At 47.9% G+C, this 17,474-nt stretch overlaps 1 protein-coding gene across 3 annotated transcripts in view; it reads right to left on the bottom strand.

The window, feature by feature from the left end:
- LOC116986144 (zinc finger protein PLAG1-like) overlaps nt 1-17,474 on the bottom strand; it is a 57,961-nt gene that overhangs the window by 9,242 nt on the left and 31,245 nt on the right. Inside the window, exons 2-3 of one of the 3 annotated variants that reach the window (XM_033041338.1) lie at nt 5,700-5,829; nt 328-461 (exon numbers count right to left, since the gene is read on the bottom strand). Coding sequence is in view for 1 of the 3 variants with exons in the window: in XM_033041337.1 (XP_032897228.1) it covers nt 31-281 (251 nt within the window). In the remaining 2 variants the exon portion in view is untranslated. The other 2 variants (XM_033041339.1, XM_033041337.1) reach the window with 2 other exon arrangements.

Genomic DNA, 17,474 nt, shown 5'->3' with positions numbered 1-17,474 from the left:
AGGGCAGTTTTCCCATTTAGCTTCCCATACCTGAGAAGTTTATACTTGGACACAAAGGCTTTAGTGCACTCCGGGTGTGAGCACTTGTAGGGCCTCTCTCCTGTGTGAGAGTAGGAATGAACTTTACGTTTGTCAAGACTGCTGAAGAACGCTCCGCACACCAGGCACTCAAGGGCTCTCCTTGGCTTTGACTCCTTCCCCTTCCACTTGGCTTCTAAAGCATTCTCCGTCTGTTCCGTTATTGAGATTTGACTTAGGTCAGCGGAGGCAAGAGCTGCCATGGCAGCCTTATTGGCCAAGTCCCTAGAAACACTGGGCTCTACCCACCTTCAGGCCACAAAGTGTTTTTCCTGTGGTTTCTCAGTCTCTGTATTATGATCACTTCCAGTTGACAGATACCTGTTGCGTCCAGAGTTAAGGTTGCTTCAGCAACGGGGGGGACCAGCTTAGATTTGTTTGGCCTAAAAGTCAAAATTAAATACAAAGATTAACATTTCTACACAACACGGAAAATCATTTTATCTGCTTTGCTCCATTTCAGCCGGCAATGACCGAAACAATATCAGGTAGACAAAAGTGCTGGAGAAACTCAGCGGGTGCAGCAGCGTCTATGGAGCGAAGGAGATAGGCAACGTTTCGGGCCGAAACCCAAAGGAAATAGGCAACGTTTCGGGCTGAAACCCAAAGGAAATAGGCAACGTTTCGGGCTGAAACACAAAGGAAATAGGCAACGTTTCGGGTCGAAACCCAAAGGGTTTCGGCCCGAAACGTTACCTATTTCCTTCGCTCCATAGATGCTGCTGCTTCAGACTGATTGAGGGTGGGGTCGGGGAGAAGAAAGGAGAAAGGAAGAGGAGGAGCCCGAGGGCTGAGGGAGAGCTGAGAAGGGGAGGAGACAGCAAGGGCTACCGGAAATTGGAGAATTCAATATTTATGCCGCTAGGGTGCAGGCTGCCCAAGCGGAATACGAGGTGCTGCTCCTCCAATATCCGGCGGTGCTCACTCTGGCCACGGAGGAGGCCCAGGACAGAAAGGTCGGATTTGGAATGGGAGGGGGAGTTGAAGTGCTGGGCCACCGGGAGGTCAGGTTGGTTAACGCAGACCGAGCGGAGGTGTTCGGCGAAACGATCGCCAAGCGATGTCTACCTTCGATTTTCCAGCATCTGCATTTCCTTCTTGAACAATTTCAGGTATTCTGAAATAGATTTCTTCAAGAATCTATTGAATAGATTTTCTAACCTGGGCAATTTTACACGGATTCTTAAAGTTCTTAATTCTAAGCTAAAAAAAATACGCTGGTGCTCTGATCAGAAATTCTGAACATAGAAACATAGAAATTAGGTGCAGGAGTAGGCCATTCTTCCCTTCGAGCCTGCACCGCCATTCAATATGATCATGGCTGATCATCCAACTCAGTATCCCGTACCTGCCTTCTCTCCATACCCTCTGATCCCCTTAGCCACAAGGGCCACATCTAACTCCCTCTTAAATATAGCCAATGAACTGGCCTCGACTACCCTCTGTGGCAGAGAGTTCCAGAGATTCACCACTCTCTGTGTGAAAAAAGTTCTTCTCATCTCGGTTTTAAAGGATTTCCCCCTTATCCTTAAGCTGTGACCCCTTGTCCTGGACTTCCCCAACATCGGCAGCAATCTTCCTGCATCAATTACTTGTGGTCAGGAAAACTTCAGCGGGTTTTCACTGATGTAAGTAAAACCCAATATTTCGACAGTGTTCCGATATGCAGGTACCTATCTCAACCCTCAGGGCCAACAAAATGCACAGAGCCCGTCACATTGATCCAATGTGTATTAAGGAACTGCAGATGCTGGTTTGAACTGGAGACACAAAATTCAATGGGACAGCCAGCATCTCTGGAGAGAAGGAATGGGTGACGTTTCAGGTCGGTCTGAAGAAGGGTCTCGACCCGAAACGTCACCCATTCCTTCTCTGCTGAGCTACTGCACCACTTTGTGCCTCATGTTGATCCAATATTCCACAATACGCTCACACATATAATAATTAGACAGCATCGAGTCATCCAGTGTAGAATCAGGCCATTCGGCCCAACTTGTCCATGCCGTCCAACATGCCCCATCTACACTAGTCCCAGCTGCCTGCATTTGGCCCATATCCCTCTAAACCGATCCGATCCCTGTACCTGCCTAAATGTCTCTTAATAGTCCCCGCCTCAACTACCTCCTCTGGCAGCTCGTTCCATACACCCACCACCCCCTGTGTAAAGATGTTACCCCTCGTGTTCCTGTTAAATCTTTCCCCACTCAACATAAACCTATGTCTTCTGGTTCTCGATTACCCAGAGATTTTACTCTGGGTAAAAGACTGTGTTTTTACCCAATCTATTCCTCTCATGATTTTGTACACCTCTATAAGATCAACCCTTATCCTCCTGCGTGCCAAGGAATAGAGTCCCAGCCTGCTCAACCTCTCCCTATAACTCACACCCTCCAGGGTTACACAATTTTATATCATTAATCCTAGTGGCTAACTCTCTGATTCGACACCATCGCAGCTATATTTTAGCATTGAAAATCACGTCAGACAAAATGCTAAATGATGAACCAAACTCCTCTGGTCCCAACTCTGTTCTCCAGAGATGCTGCCTGAGCCGCTGAGTTACTCCAGCACTCTGTGAAACGTCACCTATCCATGTTCTCCACAGATGCTGCCTGACCCACTGAGTTACTCCAGCACTCTGTGAAACGTCACCTATCCATGTTCTCCACAGATGCTGCCTGACCCGCTGAGTTACTCCAGCACTCTGTGAAACGTCACCTATCCATGTTCTCCACAGATGCTGCCTGACCCACTGAATTACTCCAGCACTCTGAGAAACTACGCCTATCCATGTTCTCCAGAGATGCTGCCTGACCCGCTGAGTTACTCCAGCACTCTGTGAAACGTCACCTATCCATGTTCTCCACAGATGCTGCCTGACCCGCTGAGTTACTCCAGCACTCTGTGAAACGTCACCTATCCATGTTCTCCACAGATGCTGCCTGACCCACGGAGCTAAGGAAATAGGCAACGTTTCGGGCCGAAATCCTTCTGGAAATAGGCAACGTTTCGGGCCGAAACCCTTACGGGTTTCGTCCCGAAACGTTGCCTATTTCCTTCGCTCCATAGATGCTGCCTGACCCGCTGAGTTACTCCAGCACTCTGTGTCTATTTTTTAAAAAGAGGAGAGTAATAGCCAGCCAAGAGTTGTCAAATAAACTGGCCTTGTTGGACTGGAACAGTTGCTGCGATCACAGGATGATGCTGAGAGCCAGTACTGTACCAGGCAGCGCAGAGCTACACACAATAATAGAACGGTGGCCCAGCGGTAGAGTTGCTGCCTCACAGCATCAGAGACCCGGGTTCGATCCTGACTCTGGGTTCTGCCTGTACGGAGTTCGTACGTTTTCCCCATGACCGTGTGGGTTTCCTCCCCCCCCCCACCCCCCTCCGAGTGCTCCCGTTTCCTCCCACATTCCAAAGACGCGCATGTTTGTTGGTTAATTGGCTATGGTAAACATGGTAAGTTTGGCCCAAGTACGTCGGATAGTGCTGGTGTACGGGGCGATCGCTGGCCGGCACGGGCTCGATGGGCCGAAGGGTCAGTAATCGCACTGTATCTCTGAAGTCTAAAGCCTCACGTGCAAATGAACAGGTTCCGTCAACTAATGCAATATTTTCAGGACACGATGGTAAAACTCGTCGCGTGGAGGTGGCGTCGTGACGGGGACGAACCACAGCGTCACATCCCCGCCCCCCCCCTCCCCCCCTCGCCTCGTAAACTCAGCCCAACCTCAGCCACAAGTCTGTGCGAAGTGTGAGCTGCTGAACTACTCCAGCATTTGTGTCTATCTGTGGGAGGTACCTGGCCTCCATCTCCCTCATTGGAGACCCTCGCACTATCTTAGAAACATAGACAATAGGCGCAGGAGTAGAGGCCATTCGGCCCTTCGATCCTGCACCGCCATTCAATATGATCATGGCTGATCATCCAACTCAGTATCCTGTGCCTGCCTTCTCTCCATACCCCCTGATCCCTTTAGCCACAAGGGCCACATCTAACTCCCTCTTAAATGTAGCTAATGAACTGGCCTCAACTACCTTCTGTGGCAGAGAATCCCACAGATTCACCACTCTCTGTGTGAAAAATGTTTTTCTCATCTCGGTCCTAAAAGATTTTCCCTTTATCCTTGAACTGTGACCCCTTGTTCTGGACTTCCCCAACATCAGGAACAATCTTCCTGCATCTAGCCTGTCCAACTCCTTAAGAATTTTGTACGTTTCTATAAGATCCCCCCTCAATCTTCTAAATTCTAGCGAGTACAAACCGAGTCTATCCAGTCATGGTCCACGCCTCCAATCCCTTCGTATGTTGACGTGCGGAACAACCTGAACAACATTCTCATTCCCGGGATGGCGGGACTGTCATATGTTGACGGCATATTGTCATATGCTGAATGTTGAATGGCATGTTGGCTTTCATAACAAGAGGAGTTGAGTATAGGAACAAAGAGGTCCTTCTGCAGTTGTATAGGGCCCTAGTGGGTCCACACCTGGAGTATTGTGTGCAGTTTTGGTCTCCCAATTTGAGGACATTCTTGCTATTGAGGGAGTGCAGCGTAGGTTTACAAGGTTAATTCCCGGGATGGCGGGACTGTCATATGTTGATAGAATGGAGCAGCTGGGCTTGTACACTCTGGAGTTTAGGATGAGAGGGGATCTTTTTGAAACATACAAGAGGCAGGAAACATGTTCCCGATGTTGGGGGAGTCCAGAACCAGGGGCCACACAGTTTGAGAATAAGGGATAAGCCGTTTAGAACGGAGATGAGGAAGCACTTTTTCCACAGAGAGTTGCCAGTCTGTGGAATTCTCTGCCTCAGAGGATGGTGGATGCCGGTTCTCTGGATACTTTCAAGAGCGAGTTAGATAGGGCTCTTGAAGATGGCGGAGTCAGGGGATATGGGGAGAAGGCAGGAACGGGGTACTGATTGTGGATGATCAGCCATGATCACATTGAATGGCGGTGCTGGCTCGAAGGGCTGAATGGTCTCCTCCTGCACCTATTGTCTATTGTAAAAAGAAAAATGGCATTAACAGAATCACGTCTCGCACAAAGCAACACGGACTCCCCAACAGGATAACCTCCTTCTCAGCTGAAGAGCAGAATGACGATGTCAGCAATGTAGCCGTCCACTGGAGTCTGGCAGACACCAGGAACTGCAGATGCTGGAATCTCAAACAAAACACAAAGTGCTGGAGGAACTCAGCGGGTCAGGCAGCATCCGTGGCGGGAATGGACAGGTGATGTTTGAGGGTCTGGATCCTTCTGAAGAGACTGAAACGCCACCTATCTATTCCCTCCATGAATGCTGAAGGGTCCCGACCCAAAACTATTCTTCCCTGCTCCCCCCCCCCCGCAGTTGCTGCCTGACCCGCTGAGTTCCTCCAGCACTTTGCGTTTTACCTCAAGAGGCAACCGCCCGGTCACCGTTCATCTCCCAGCGTCTCACGGGCGTTCGTCTCACGGGCAGACTTGCACTGTCTGAAGAAGTCTACGGGTAAACTATTGGGGCGCCCGCAGTCTGGGATATCACGAGGAGGTCACAGCACTCTCCTGCACGCTTTCTCCCTCTCCGCACTGCACGCTAGGTGGAGGGTCTAACACAGAGACTGATTTACCTTGGTCATGTCTCGGCCCACGCCTACACCCGACCCTTCCAGATCTTCACCAACAATCCCTTCCAGTCAGCCCGTCCCCATCACCCCCGTAGCAGGAGACCAGGAAATGTTGTTGAACATCGCTGCTGACCTGCGGAGAAAACAAACACAATTAGAATCGGCAGTTGTGTCAGAAACGTCAGCGCGCGGCTATTGTACATCTGAAAAGCATTTGTGCTCACTGCGTCTTTTTGATGGAACATAGAAAACAGGCCCTGGAGGAGGCCATTCGGCCCTTCCAGCCAGCACCGCCATTCAATATGATCATGGCTGATCATCCAACTCAGTATCCTGTACCTGCCTTCTCTCCATACCCCCTGATCCCTTTAGCCACAAGGGCCACATCTAACTCCCTCTTAAATATAGCCAATGAACTGGCCTCAACTACCTTCTGTGGCAGAGAATTCCAGAGATCTTCGGTGATCTTCGGAAGGAACTTCGGTGATCATCCACAATTAGTATCCCGTTCCTGCTTTCTCCTCCATATCCCTTGCTCCTAAACTCAAATCCTCTCGCTGGGGGGGCTTATAGAAACATATAAAATTATAAAAGGACTGGACAAGCTAGATGCAGGAAAAATGTTCCCAATGTTGGGCGAGTCCAGAACGAGGGGCCACAGTCTTAGAATAAAGGGGAGGTCATTTAAGACTGAGGTGAGAAAAAACTTTTTCACCCAGAGAGTTGTGAATTTATGGAATTCCCAGCCACAGAGGGCAGTGGAGGCCAAGTCGCTGGATGGATTTAAGAGAGAGTTAGATCGAGCTCTAGGGGCTAGTGGAGTCAAGGGGTATGGGGAGAAGGCAGGCACGGGTTATTGATTGGGGACGATCAGCCATGATCACAATGAATGGCGGTGCTGGCTCGAAGGGCCGAATGGCCTCCTCCTGCACCTATATTCTATGTTTCTATGTTAACATGCCATTTGCTTTCTTCACTGCCTGCTGTACCTGCATGCTTACAGCGTACCGACACTGCCAAACAGTTAAAAAATATATAGTTTTGCAAAACTTTAATTTTACCAAAAGTTTAAAGAAAGTTTAAAAAACAAAATGTTATTCACTAAATTAGATGGTTCAGGCCCTTAAAGAGCTTGAGCAGATTTTAGGATAATGGTGTACTGTAGATATCAACAGCAAGGAATATTATTGAAGAGGGACGCACAAAATGCTGGAGTAACTTGAGCAGGACAGGCAGCATCTCCGGAGTAGGAATCGCGAAGGAGGAGCAGTGAGGGATAGTCGCACAGAACTCCCGGAGAGACAGAGAACGCCTTCAAAGTGGGCAGACGAGAGAGGAGGAGAACGTCTGACGTCTGAAGTGTTTAAGAAGGAACTGCAGATGCTGGAAAATCGAAGGTAGACAAAAATGCTGGAGAAACTCAGCGGGTGCAGCAGCATCTATGGAGCGAAGGAAATAGGCAACATGGCCCATAACCCTCTAAACCTAAGGTAGACAAAAATGCTGGAGGAACTCAGCGGGTGCAGCAGCATCTATGGAGCGAAGGAAATAGGCAACATGGCCCATAACCCTCTAAACCTAAGGTAGACAAAAATGCTGGAGAAACTCAGCGGGTGCAGCAGCATCTATGGAGCGAAGGAAATAGGTAACGTTTCAGGCCGAAACCCTTCGGGTTTCGACCCGAAACGTTGCCTATTTCCTTTGGGTTTTGGCCCGAAACTTTGCCTATTTCCCTCGCTCCATAGATGCTGCTGCACCCGCTGAGTTACTCCATCCAGCATTGTTTGTCTGTCTTCAGTATAAACCAGCATCTGCAGTTCCTCCACACAAAAAGCTCTGTTAGCATCTATAACCCCAATGGCATTTTACAGCTACACACACTATGGTGATCACGAGGTATCGCTATTCAATGATGCTAATCAACGGAAGCAATTCTGAAGAATCAAATCAAATCAAATATACGTTTTATTGTCGTTGCACAGCAACTGTACAACGAAATTTCACTGCAATTTCAGGTTCACCAGACTGATTCCTGGGATGTCAGGACTTTCATATGAAGAAAGACTGGATAGACTCGGCTTGTACTCGCTAGAATTTAGAAGATTGAGGGGGGATCTTATAGAAACTTACAAAATTCTTAAGGGGTTGGACAGGCTAGATTGTTCCCGATGTTGGGGAAGTCCAGAACAAGGGGTCACAGTTTAAGGATAAGAGGGAAATCTTTTAGGAGCGAGATGAGGAAAACATTTTTCACACAGAGAGTGGTGAATCTGTGGAATTCTCTGCCGCAGAAGGTAGTTGAGGCCAGTTCATTGGCTATATTTAAGAGGGAGTTAGATGTGGCCCTTGTGGCTAAAGGGATCAGGGGGTATGGAGAGAAGGCAGGTACAGGATACTGAGTTGGATGAACAGCCATGATCATATTGAATGGCAGTGCAGGCTCGAAGGGCCGAATGGCCTACTCCTGCACCTATTGTCTATGTTTCTATGTTTCAGTGCATCTCCTTCAGTGGTATGCAATAGAAGGCACGGGATAAAAGATTTAAAAGATTTAAAAGAACAAAAACACAATCAACCATTAACTCTCATATTACCGGCAAGATCAATGAATGAAATAAATAAATAGATAGTAGAAATATTGCACATTATATTGCACACCCCAGCAGACAAATTTTTATATTGCACCACGAATTGTGTTGTGTTGCCCACGGTGTTATCTATTTGTGCTTCGTTCTTTAATGGCACATGGGTAGAAACTGTTAATTAGTCTACCACCGCCCTCCCCCCCCCCCCCCCCCCCCCACACACACACACACTTACCACCCCTACACACAAATACCAACCACACCCCTTGATATTCTATTAATATTATTCATTCGCTCCTTTTACCCCATTCCCGCCCTATCCACTCGCGCATAGCCCCCAACTCGCAGGGTAATAAAGCAATTTTTTTTGGAAATTACATACATAAACACAACGTATTCCGCCTGCTAACCAAATTTTAGAAACAATTTCACTGCATATTTGGCTTGAAGACGATTTCCTTCTAAAACTTAACAAGACAATTGCCAACGTTTTGGCAAATATCGCTGTCATTTGTACATTTTCTCCACCAGGCGGGAGAAAGACTGAACGGACGGAACGAGGATTAAAAACAAACAACACAAATTATTGGAGTGACTCAGCGGGTCAGGCAGCATCTCTGGAGAACCTGGACAAGTGGCAAGGATAACATTTGTTTCACACGCAATTTTCCCGGCGACTTGCCGTGGCACCCGTCATGGTCGCAGCAGGTGGCCGAAAATTTTCAAAATCCAGCAGCAACCAGAAAAAGGCACGACTCTTTGGTCGACTACTAACGGCCATACAGGCATCACGTGTCGACATGTCACGGGGCGACACCTGTTTGGTCGTGAGTCGTTTTTTTTACATTTCAAAACCAGCATCTGCCGTTCCTTGTCCGAACACCTTGAAAGTGTTATATTCTGTTCTTGCGACGGCTCCAGTTTATAATAGGGCAACAAAACAAAAAGCATCGTTACCTGAACTGTACAATGTCCTGCATTTATAATTTCACGGAAACACAATCGAAAGCCAAAAGTTTTGGGATAGCCGACACGACCACCGGCTTCTTGAAGAAGAGAGTTTCACGCAGTCAACTAATAGCATCGATCGGCCAGTAGTCACTTCACTGCCGTGTCTCGGAGAAGCCATCTTAAATAGCGCTGTTTACTTGGTAACCTTACTGTACACCAACAGCAATGACAAACTGTTGTGGTTCAAATATTCTTATACGGACAAAAACGCAAATAAAACACTTCCTCAAAACCTTCCACTCCTCAATTGGACCAAAAAGCACTTGATTAGGTGGACAAAACAGGTGGACAAAACGCTGGAGAAACTCAGCGGGTGAGGCAGCATCTATGGAGCGAAGGAATAGGTGACGTTTCGGGTCGAGACCCTTCTTCAGACTGATGTGGGGGTGGGGGGGGGGGGCAGGAAGAAGAAAGAAAGAGGCGGAGACAGTGGGCTGTGGGAGAGCTGGGAAGGGGAGGGGAAAGAGGGAGAAAGCAAGGACTACCTGAAATTGGAGAAGTCAATGTTCATACCGCTGGGGTGTAAACTACCCAAGCGAAATATGAGGTGCTGCTCCTCCAATTTACGGTGGGCCTCACTCTGGCCATGGAGGAGGCCCAGGACAGAAAGGTCGGATTTGGAATGGGAGGGGGAGTTGAAGTGCTGAGCCATCGGGAGATAATAATAATAATAAGAATAATAATAATAATATCTTTTATTGTCATTGCATGTCAGTGCAACGAGATTTAGTATGCAGCTCCAACCGATGAAAAAGAAAAGTAAAATAAATAAATAAGCTGAGTGTCGTGACCATCCGAGGGAGACAGTCCAGGGGGGGTGGGGGGGCACTCAGCAGGGCCGGTTCAGAGCCGCTATAGCTCTGGGAATAAAGCTGTTTCTGAGTCTGGAGGTTCGGGCGTAGAAGGCCTTGTAACGTCTGCCGGAGGGAAGTAGTTCGAACAGACCGTTACAGGGGTGTGATGAGTCTTTCTGGATGCTGACGGCCTTCCTGAGGCACCGTGTGTGGTAGACTGCCCTCCAAGGCTGGTAGCGGTGTCCCAATGATCCTCTGCGCTCTGTGGACGACGCGCTGAAGCTCAGGTTGGTTAATGATCATTTCAACAGATACTCGAGATTATCTTGCGTTTCCTTCTCAAAAACCTAAAACCATCCATTCTCGTCGCCTTGCCTGACGTTACGGTTTATCCTCGACACTGTGGCCAATACACGAGCAGGAGATGCTGGATTTTGTGTCGTGCAGATACCACCACCAATAAGACGAGGAACTGTTCCACACACAGATTATAACAGCCTGACAGAGGTGAGATGTCCCCTCTCCGACACTGAAAATATATTAAAATAAGTTTTCAACGGATCACTTCCGAATAACGACATTGAATTGTGTGACAAAAAAAACTTAAAAGAATTGCCAGAGTCTGAGCACAAAAACATCAGGGTTTAGTTTTGCGAGTTTTAGAACAGTTAAGCCCCTGTCCCACTGTACGAGGTAATTCAAGAGTTCTCCCGAGTTTTCCCCCCCGATTCAAACCCGGAGAATGTCCGTAGTGGGTCCGTGGGAGTTTGTGGACGTCACGTAGCGGCTCGTACGAGTAAAAAGTAACGATTATTATTTCATCACGAGTATTGCTTTACTCGTGGACATTTTTTACATGAATGAAAAAACGTCACGAGTTTACCGGATGACCCGAGGACCTACCGTTAGCGTTACGAGCCGCTACGAGACATCTACAAACTTCTACAGACCTGCTACGGACATTCTCCGAGTTCGAATAAGGGGAAAACATGGGAGAACTCTTGAATTACCTCGTACAGTGGGACAGGGGCTTTAGCGTGATTGCCGTCACGTTTCAGAATATTTTGGCCTCATTTGTTTAAGATGTTGTATTACTTCCCCGATTCTTGTTCTCTCCAAAGAGACACAGGTTTGTAGGCAAATTGGCTTGCTAACTGTAAACATGTCCCTAGTGTGTGTAGGATAGTGTTAATGTGCGGGGATCGCTGGTTGGCACGGACCCGGTGGGCCGGAAGGCCTGTTTCCGCACTGTACCTCTAACCTAAACTATCGATCAATATTCTTCAAGTTCTACAGGTGCGCGGGAGACAGCATGTTGCCTGGTTGCATCTCGGCCTCGATACATGAGGCACAAACGGTTCCCAAGGCTGATGGAGCGATACTGTCCCTTCTGCCCACTGGAGTGGGGAGGAGGAGGAGGAGGAATGACCGGGGTGGGAAAGGCCTTCGATTTTGTTGGCTGCTTTCCCGACGCAGTGTAGATGGAGCCACAAAGCTCGTAACTGAAGGGAGTGGAATGAGGCCATTCGGCCCATCAAGTCTACTCCGCCATCAATCATGGTTGATCAATCTCTCCCTTCAAACCCCATTCTCCTGCCTTCCACCCCCCCCCCCCCCCCCCCCCCATAACCCCTGACACCCGTACTAATCAAGAATCTATCCATCTCTGCCTTAAATATATACCACTGACTTGGCCTTCACAGCCTTCTGTGGCAAAGAATTCCACTGATTCACAACTCTCTGGGTGAAAACATTTTTCCTCATCTCAGTCCCAATGGCCTACCCTTTATTCTTAAACTGTGACCCCCTGGTTCTGGACTCCCCCAACATCGGGAACATTTTTCCTGCATCTACCCTGTCCAATCCTTTAAGAATTGTATATGTTTCTATAAGATCCCCTCTCATTCTTCTAAATTCCAGTGAATACAAGCCCAGTCGACCCATTCTTTCATCATATGTCAGTCCCGCCATCCCAGGAATTAACCTGGTGAACCTACGCTGCACTCTCTCGATAGTAAGAATGTCCTTCCTCAAATTGGGAGACCAAAACTGCACACAATACTCCAGGTGCGTGCAGTCTCACCAGGGCCCTGTACAACTGCAGTAGGACCTCCTTGCTCCAATTCTCATAAATAGTGGCAGTCTGGGGTGCGAGATGGGCTGGGCTGGGCTGCACAGTGAGAGCAATGTCTTCCCGTGTGACATCCTGAATCTCCACACCAATAAAGTGATCAACAGCCAAAGAACGTGGTGTAATTTCCAGGAAATCAGTTTGTGAATGAAAGGCTGGGCCGGCTCCAAGTCTGGCGATGAATCAGCATGGAAGCATATAATAAACACACTTCCACATTGCCGTGACACATTCTCACCATGCCTCAGCGCACCACTTGCTTATAGACAACTCACACTCTCATAAAGCAACCATTTACTGAACTGATTATTGCATTTTACCAGAGATCCCGACTACGGGCGCTGTCTGTACGGAGTTTGTACGTTCTCCCCGTGACCTTTCTCCGAGATCTCCGGTTTCCTCCCATACTCCAAAGACGTACAGATTTGTCGGTCAATTGGCTCGGAGCAAGTGTAGAATTGTCCTGAGTGTGTGTCGGGCAGTGCGGGGACCGCTGGCTAGCACAGACTCGGTGGCCGAAGGGCCTGTTTCCACACTGTATCTCTAAACTTTAAACTAAAAATAAAAGTTGTAGTTTATAGAAACACCATGGAAACAGCCCACACTGACCATCGATCACCCGTTCACACTAGTTCTATGTTATCCCACTTACTCATCCACTCCCGATACACTTGGGGGGCAATTTACAGGGGGCCGATTAATCTACAAACCCGCACATCTTTAGGATGTGGGAGGAAACTGGAGCATTCGGAGGAAGAGTGAAGAGTGAGATTGTCATGTGTCCCAGATGGAACAATGAAACTCTTACTTGCTGCAGCACAACAGAATATGTAATCATAATAACAAAAACTCAGGGGGAAAAAAGAACAAACAATAACAGTGCAACAATAATAATAATATCTTGCAGTTCAGAGCTTATGAGGTTGTTGTGTTTATTAGCCTGATGGCTGTAGGGAAGAAGCTGTTCCTGAACCTGGACGTTACAGTTTTCAGGCTCCTGTACCTTTTTCCCCAATGGCAGTGGTGAGATGAGTGTGTGGCCAGGATGGTGTGGGTCTTTGATGATGCTGGCTGCCTTTTTGAGGCAGCGACTGCGATAGATCCCCTCGATGGAGGGGAGGTCAGAGCCGGTGATGGACTGGGCAGTGGCCGCAACTTTGTGCAGTTACAAGGATCCCACGTGGTTACAAGGAGAACGGGCAAACTCCACACAGACAGCACTCAAGGTCAGGATCAAACAAGGTCTTGAAGACAGACAGATCAGTATGATCATTGCCACATACCAGTACAACCCCTGATAAGTATAGAAACAGCCCACTGAGTGCAACTGCAAGCCACCAGGGTCTTGACAGACCACAAATTAACGCAAGAAGATTTGTTGATGTTTTAATCAAAAGTAAACACTGGAGCCAATTGTAAAAATGAGACCGATTTTATTTTTTTAATTGCGTTCCATAACAGCCCGAGAGTCACTCAACACTTTAGAAGATCCTGACCCAAAACGGCATATGTTCATTCCCTCCACAGATGCTGCCTGGTCCGTACAGAAGCCCGACACCAGAGGGGAAGAAGCTGTTCCCGAGTGTGGTGGTGCGCGATTTCTAGCTCCGCGCCCGCCTTCTGCCGGGTGGGAGCGGGGGGGCAGGAGGAATGACCGGGGTGGGACAAGTCTTTGGCCACATTTCCCCCCAATACAGTCGACTTTGCCCAACGTGAAGAACACTGTGATGCTGCACACTTGATTTTGGGATCCCATCATTTTTCCTCAATCACCACCACAGTGTTAACACAGAACAGAAACAGGCCCTTTGACCCAACACTGACCAAGATGCCAGCAAGCTAGTCCCAATGTGTTCAGTGATACAGTCGGAAACAGGCCTTTCGGCAGAGTTTTCACCGACCAGCGATCACTGCACACTAACATTTGGAGCACTTCATACAAATTTAGTGATCGATTGAAAACAGGCTGAAGAGAGGTACAAAAAGCTAGAGTAACTCAGTGGGACAGGCAGCATCTCTGGAGAGAAGGAATGGGTGATGTTTCGGCCCATGCTGACCATCGATCACCTGTCCGCACTAGTTCTATGTAATCCCACTTTCTCATCTACTCCCTACACATTTAACCTTGAAACCCGTACGTCTTTGAGTGATACTCATCAATAATAGGCTCACTCACAATGGAATGGTTAACACATTGTGTTAAATATCACTGTCTAAAGGAGGCATTAACACAGTGTAGGAAGGAACTGCAGATGCTGGCTTCTACTGAAGATAACTGCAAAGTGCTGGAGTAACTCAGCGACTGTGGCAACATCTCTGGGGAACATGGATAGGTGACGTTTCAGGTGAGAACCTTTCCTCAGATTGATATTACCAACACTATGGGCACGACACATGACATTATGCACTGCACATGGTACACATAATCACGAGAGGAATAGATCGGGTAGACGCACAGAGTCTCTTGCCCAGAGTTGGGGAATCGAGAACCAGAGGACATGGGTTTAAGGTGAGGTGGGGGGGGGGGGGGGAAGTTTTAATAGGAATCTGAGGGGTAACTGTTTCACGTAAAGGGTTGTAGGTGTATGGAACGAGCTGCCGGAGGAGGTAGTTGAGACAGGGACAATTGCAACGGTTAAGAAACATTTAGACAGGTACATGGATAGGACAGGTTTAGAGGGATATGGGCCAAACGCAGGCAGGTGGGACTAGAGTAGATGGGACATGTTGGTCGGTGCTGGCAAGGTGGGCCGAAGGGCCTGTTTCCATACTGTATCACCCTATGATTAGCTGAAGCAGGGAAAGGTTGTCTGTGCACTATTAGTGTGCTGCATTCACTCGAACTTCTACAGGTGCACAGTAGAGAGCATATTGACCGGTTGCATCGTGGCCTGGTTCGGCAACTTGAGCGTCCAGGAGCAGAAAAGACTGCAGAATGTTGTGGCCACTGCCCAGTCCATCATCGGCTCTGACCTCCCCTCCATCGAAGGGATCTATCGAAGTCACTGCCTCAAAAAGGCAGCCAGCATCATCAGAGACCCACACCATCCTGGCCACACACTCATCTCACCACTGCCATCGGGAAGAAGGTACAGGAGCCTGAGAACTGTAACGTCCAGGTTCAGGAACAACTTCTTCCCCACAGCCATCAGGCTATTAAACACGACAACCTCATAAGCTCTGAACTACAATAGACTATTATTATTATTACACTATTATTGTTTGTTCTTTTTTTCTGAGTTTTTGTTATATTATTTAATAGGATTACATATTCTGTTATAGACGATAGGTGCAGGATTAGGCCATTCGGCCCTTCGAGCCATTCAATGTGATCATGGCTGATCATCCCCAATCAGTACCCCGTTCCCGCCTTCTCCCCATGTCCCCTGACTCCGCTATCTTTAAGAGCCCTATCTAGCTCTCTCTTGAAAGTATCCAGAGAACCGGCCTCCACCGCCCTCTGAGGCAGAGAATTCCACAGACTCACAACTCCCTGTGTGAAAAAGTGTTTCCTCGTCTACGTTCTAAATGGCTTACCCCTTATTCTTAAACTGTGGCCCCTGGTTCTGGACTCCCCCAACATCAGGAACATGTTTCCTGCCTCTAGCCTGTCCAAACCCTTAATAATCTTATATGGTTTCAATAAGTGCTGCAGCAAGTAAGAATTTAATTGTTCTATCTGGGACATATGACAATAAAACACTTTTGACCTCTTGTTTAAATACTAATGCCATGCATACAACAAGTCATACAACATATGCTGCAACAGGTCTCCGTGAGGAAAGTAGGTTACTGGATAAAAAATACCAAACTCTTCTAGGTTTCTGAAAGTAAAGATAAAACAGGAGCAAACTCATGTTATTCGCCGTGCCAGCGTTTACATTAGACTGTTTATGAATGAACTGATTCATATCGGAACTATCAGGATGATTCTGACGCATCCTAGATTATGATTCGAGAGGAAATCCAACGTCATTCATCCTCTCGTTACAAACTGGGAAATGGAAACTCTGACTTTGGGGAGTGGCCAACGTGCCAGGCCGGCATCGTGAACGGACTTTCTACAAGCAAGAAGTTGTGCAGATGCTCAGACCATCAATCGAGGAAGAGATGGGGGGGCTACTCTTTCTTTTGCAGAACGCCTCGATCCCCCCTCCCCCTCCCACACACACACACCAGGTATTAAACTCCCGAATGAATCAGCAAAATGCTTCCGGCAACGAGTTTCAAAAGTGACTCATCGCACACTGGCAAGTGGTTTGCAGATTCAGGAAGGAAATGTCAGTATATTTTACTAGACTTAATAAAAAACAAACGCGATGAATCCTTTTACATCGTTTGACTTTAATTTGGAGGCAACGTATAGAGCTCTCCCCGAGACCCATTTCCTGCAGATTGCAGTGGGACCAAGTATACAACCACCGAGTCTACCATCAGTGTAGGTCTCTCCTTCAACACAGTACTCCAAGCAGATGACAATAACAAAAGTGGTGTCGTACACACTCTGTAAGACTCGGTGACAAACTGAAGCAGGGGAAACTGAGGCAGTTGTACAGGACCCTAGTGAGACCACACCTGGAGTATTGTGTGCAGTTTTGGTCCCCTAATTTGAGGAAGGAAATTCTTGCTATTGAGGGAGTGCAGCCTAGGTTTACAAGGTTAATTCCCGGAATGTCAGGACTGTCATGTGCTGAGAGAATGGAGCGGCTGGGCTTGTACACTCTGGAGTTTAGAAGGATGAGAGGATACCTCATTGAAACATATAGGATTGTTAAGGGCTTGTACACGCTAGAGGCTGGAAACATGTTCCTGATGTTGGGGGAGTCCAGAACCAGGGGCCACAGTTTAAGAATAAGGAGCAAGTCATTTAGAACGGAGACGAGGAAACACTTTTTCACACAGAGAGTTGTGAGTCTGTGAAATTCTCAGCCTCAGAGGGTGGTGGAGGCGGGTTCTCTGGATGCTTTCAAGAGAGAGCTAGATAGGGATCTTAAAAATAGCGGAGTCAGGGGATATGGGGAGAAGGCAGGAACGGGGTACTGATTGGGGATGATCAGCCATGATCACATTGAATGGCGGTGCTGGCTCAAAGGGCTGAATGGCCTACTCCTGCACCTATTGTCTATTGAAAGGTCACCGTGCACTATTAGTAAGCTGCATTTACTTCCCTCCCGTTTAAATGCTGGAGATGCTGACAGTCATCAACAATGGATCAGCTGGGCATTTGGGTGGGCAAGGACAAGTAGGGCTGAAGGGC

Source organism: Amblyraja radiata, chromosome 23 (assembly GCF_010909765.2).
Source record: "Amblyraja radiata isolate CabotCenter1 chromosome 23, sAmbRad1.1.pri, whole genome shotgun sequence".
Classification (NCBI taxonomy): Eukaryota; Metazoa; Chordata; class Chondrichthyes; order Rajiformes; family Rajidae; genus Amblyraja; species Amblyraja radiata.
Note: the sequence above shows the minus strand (reverse complement) of the source record. Positions and strands in the feature narration are given on the sequence as shown.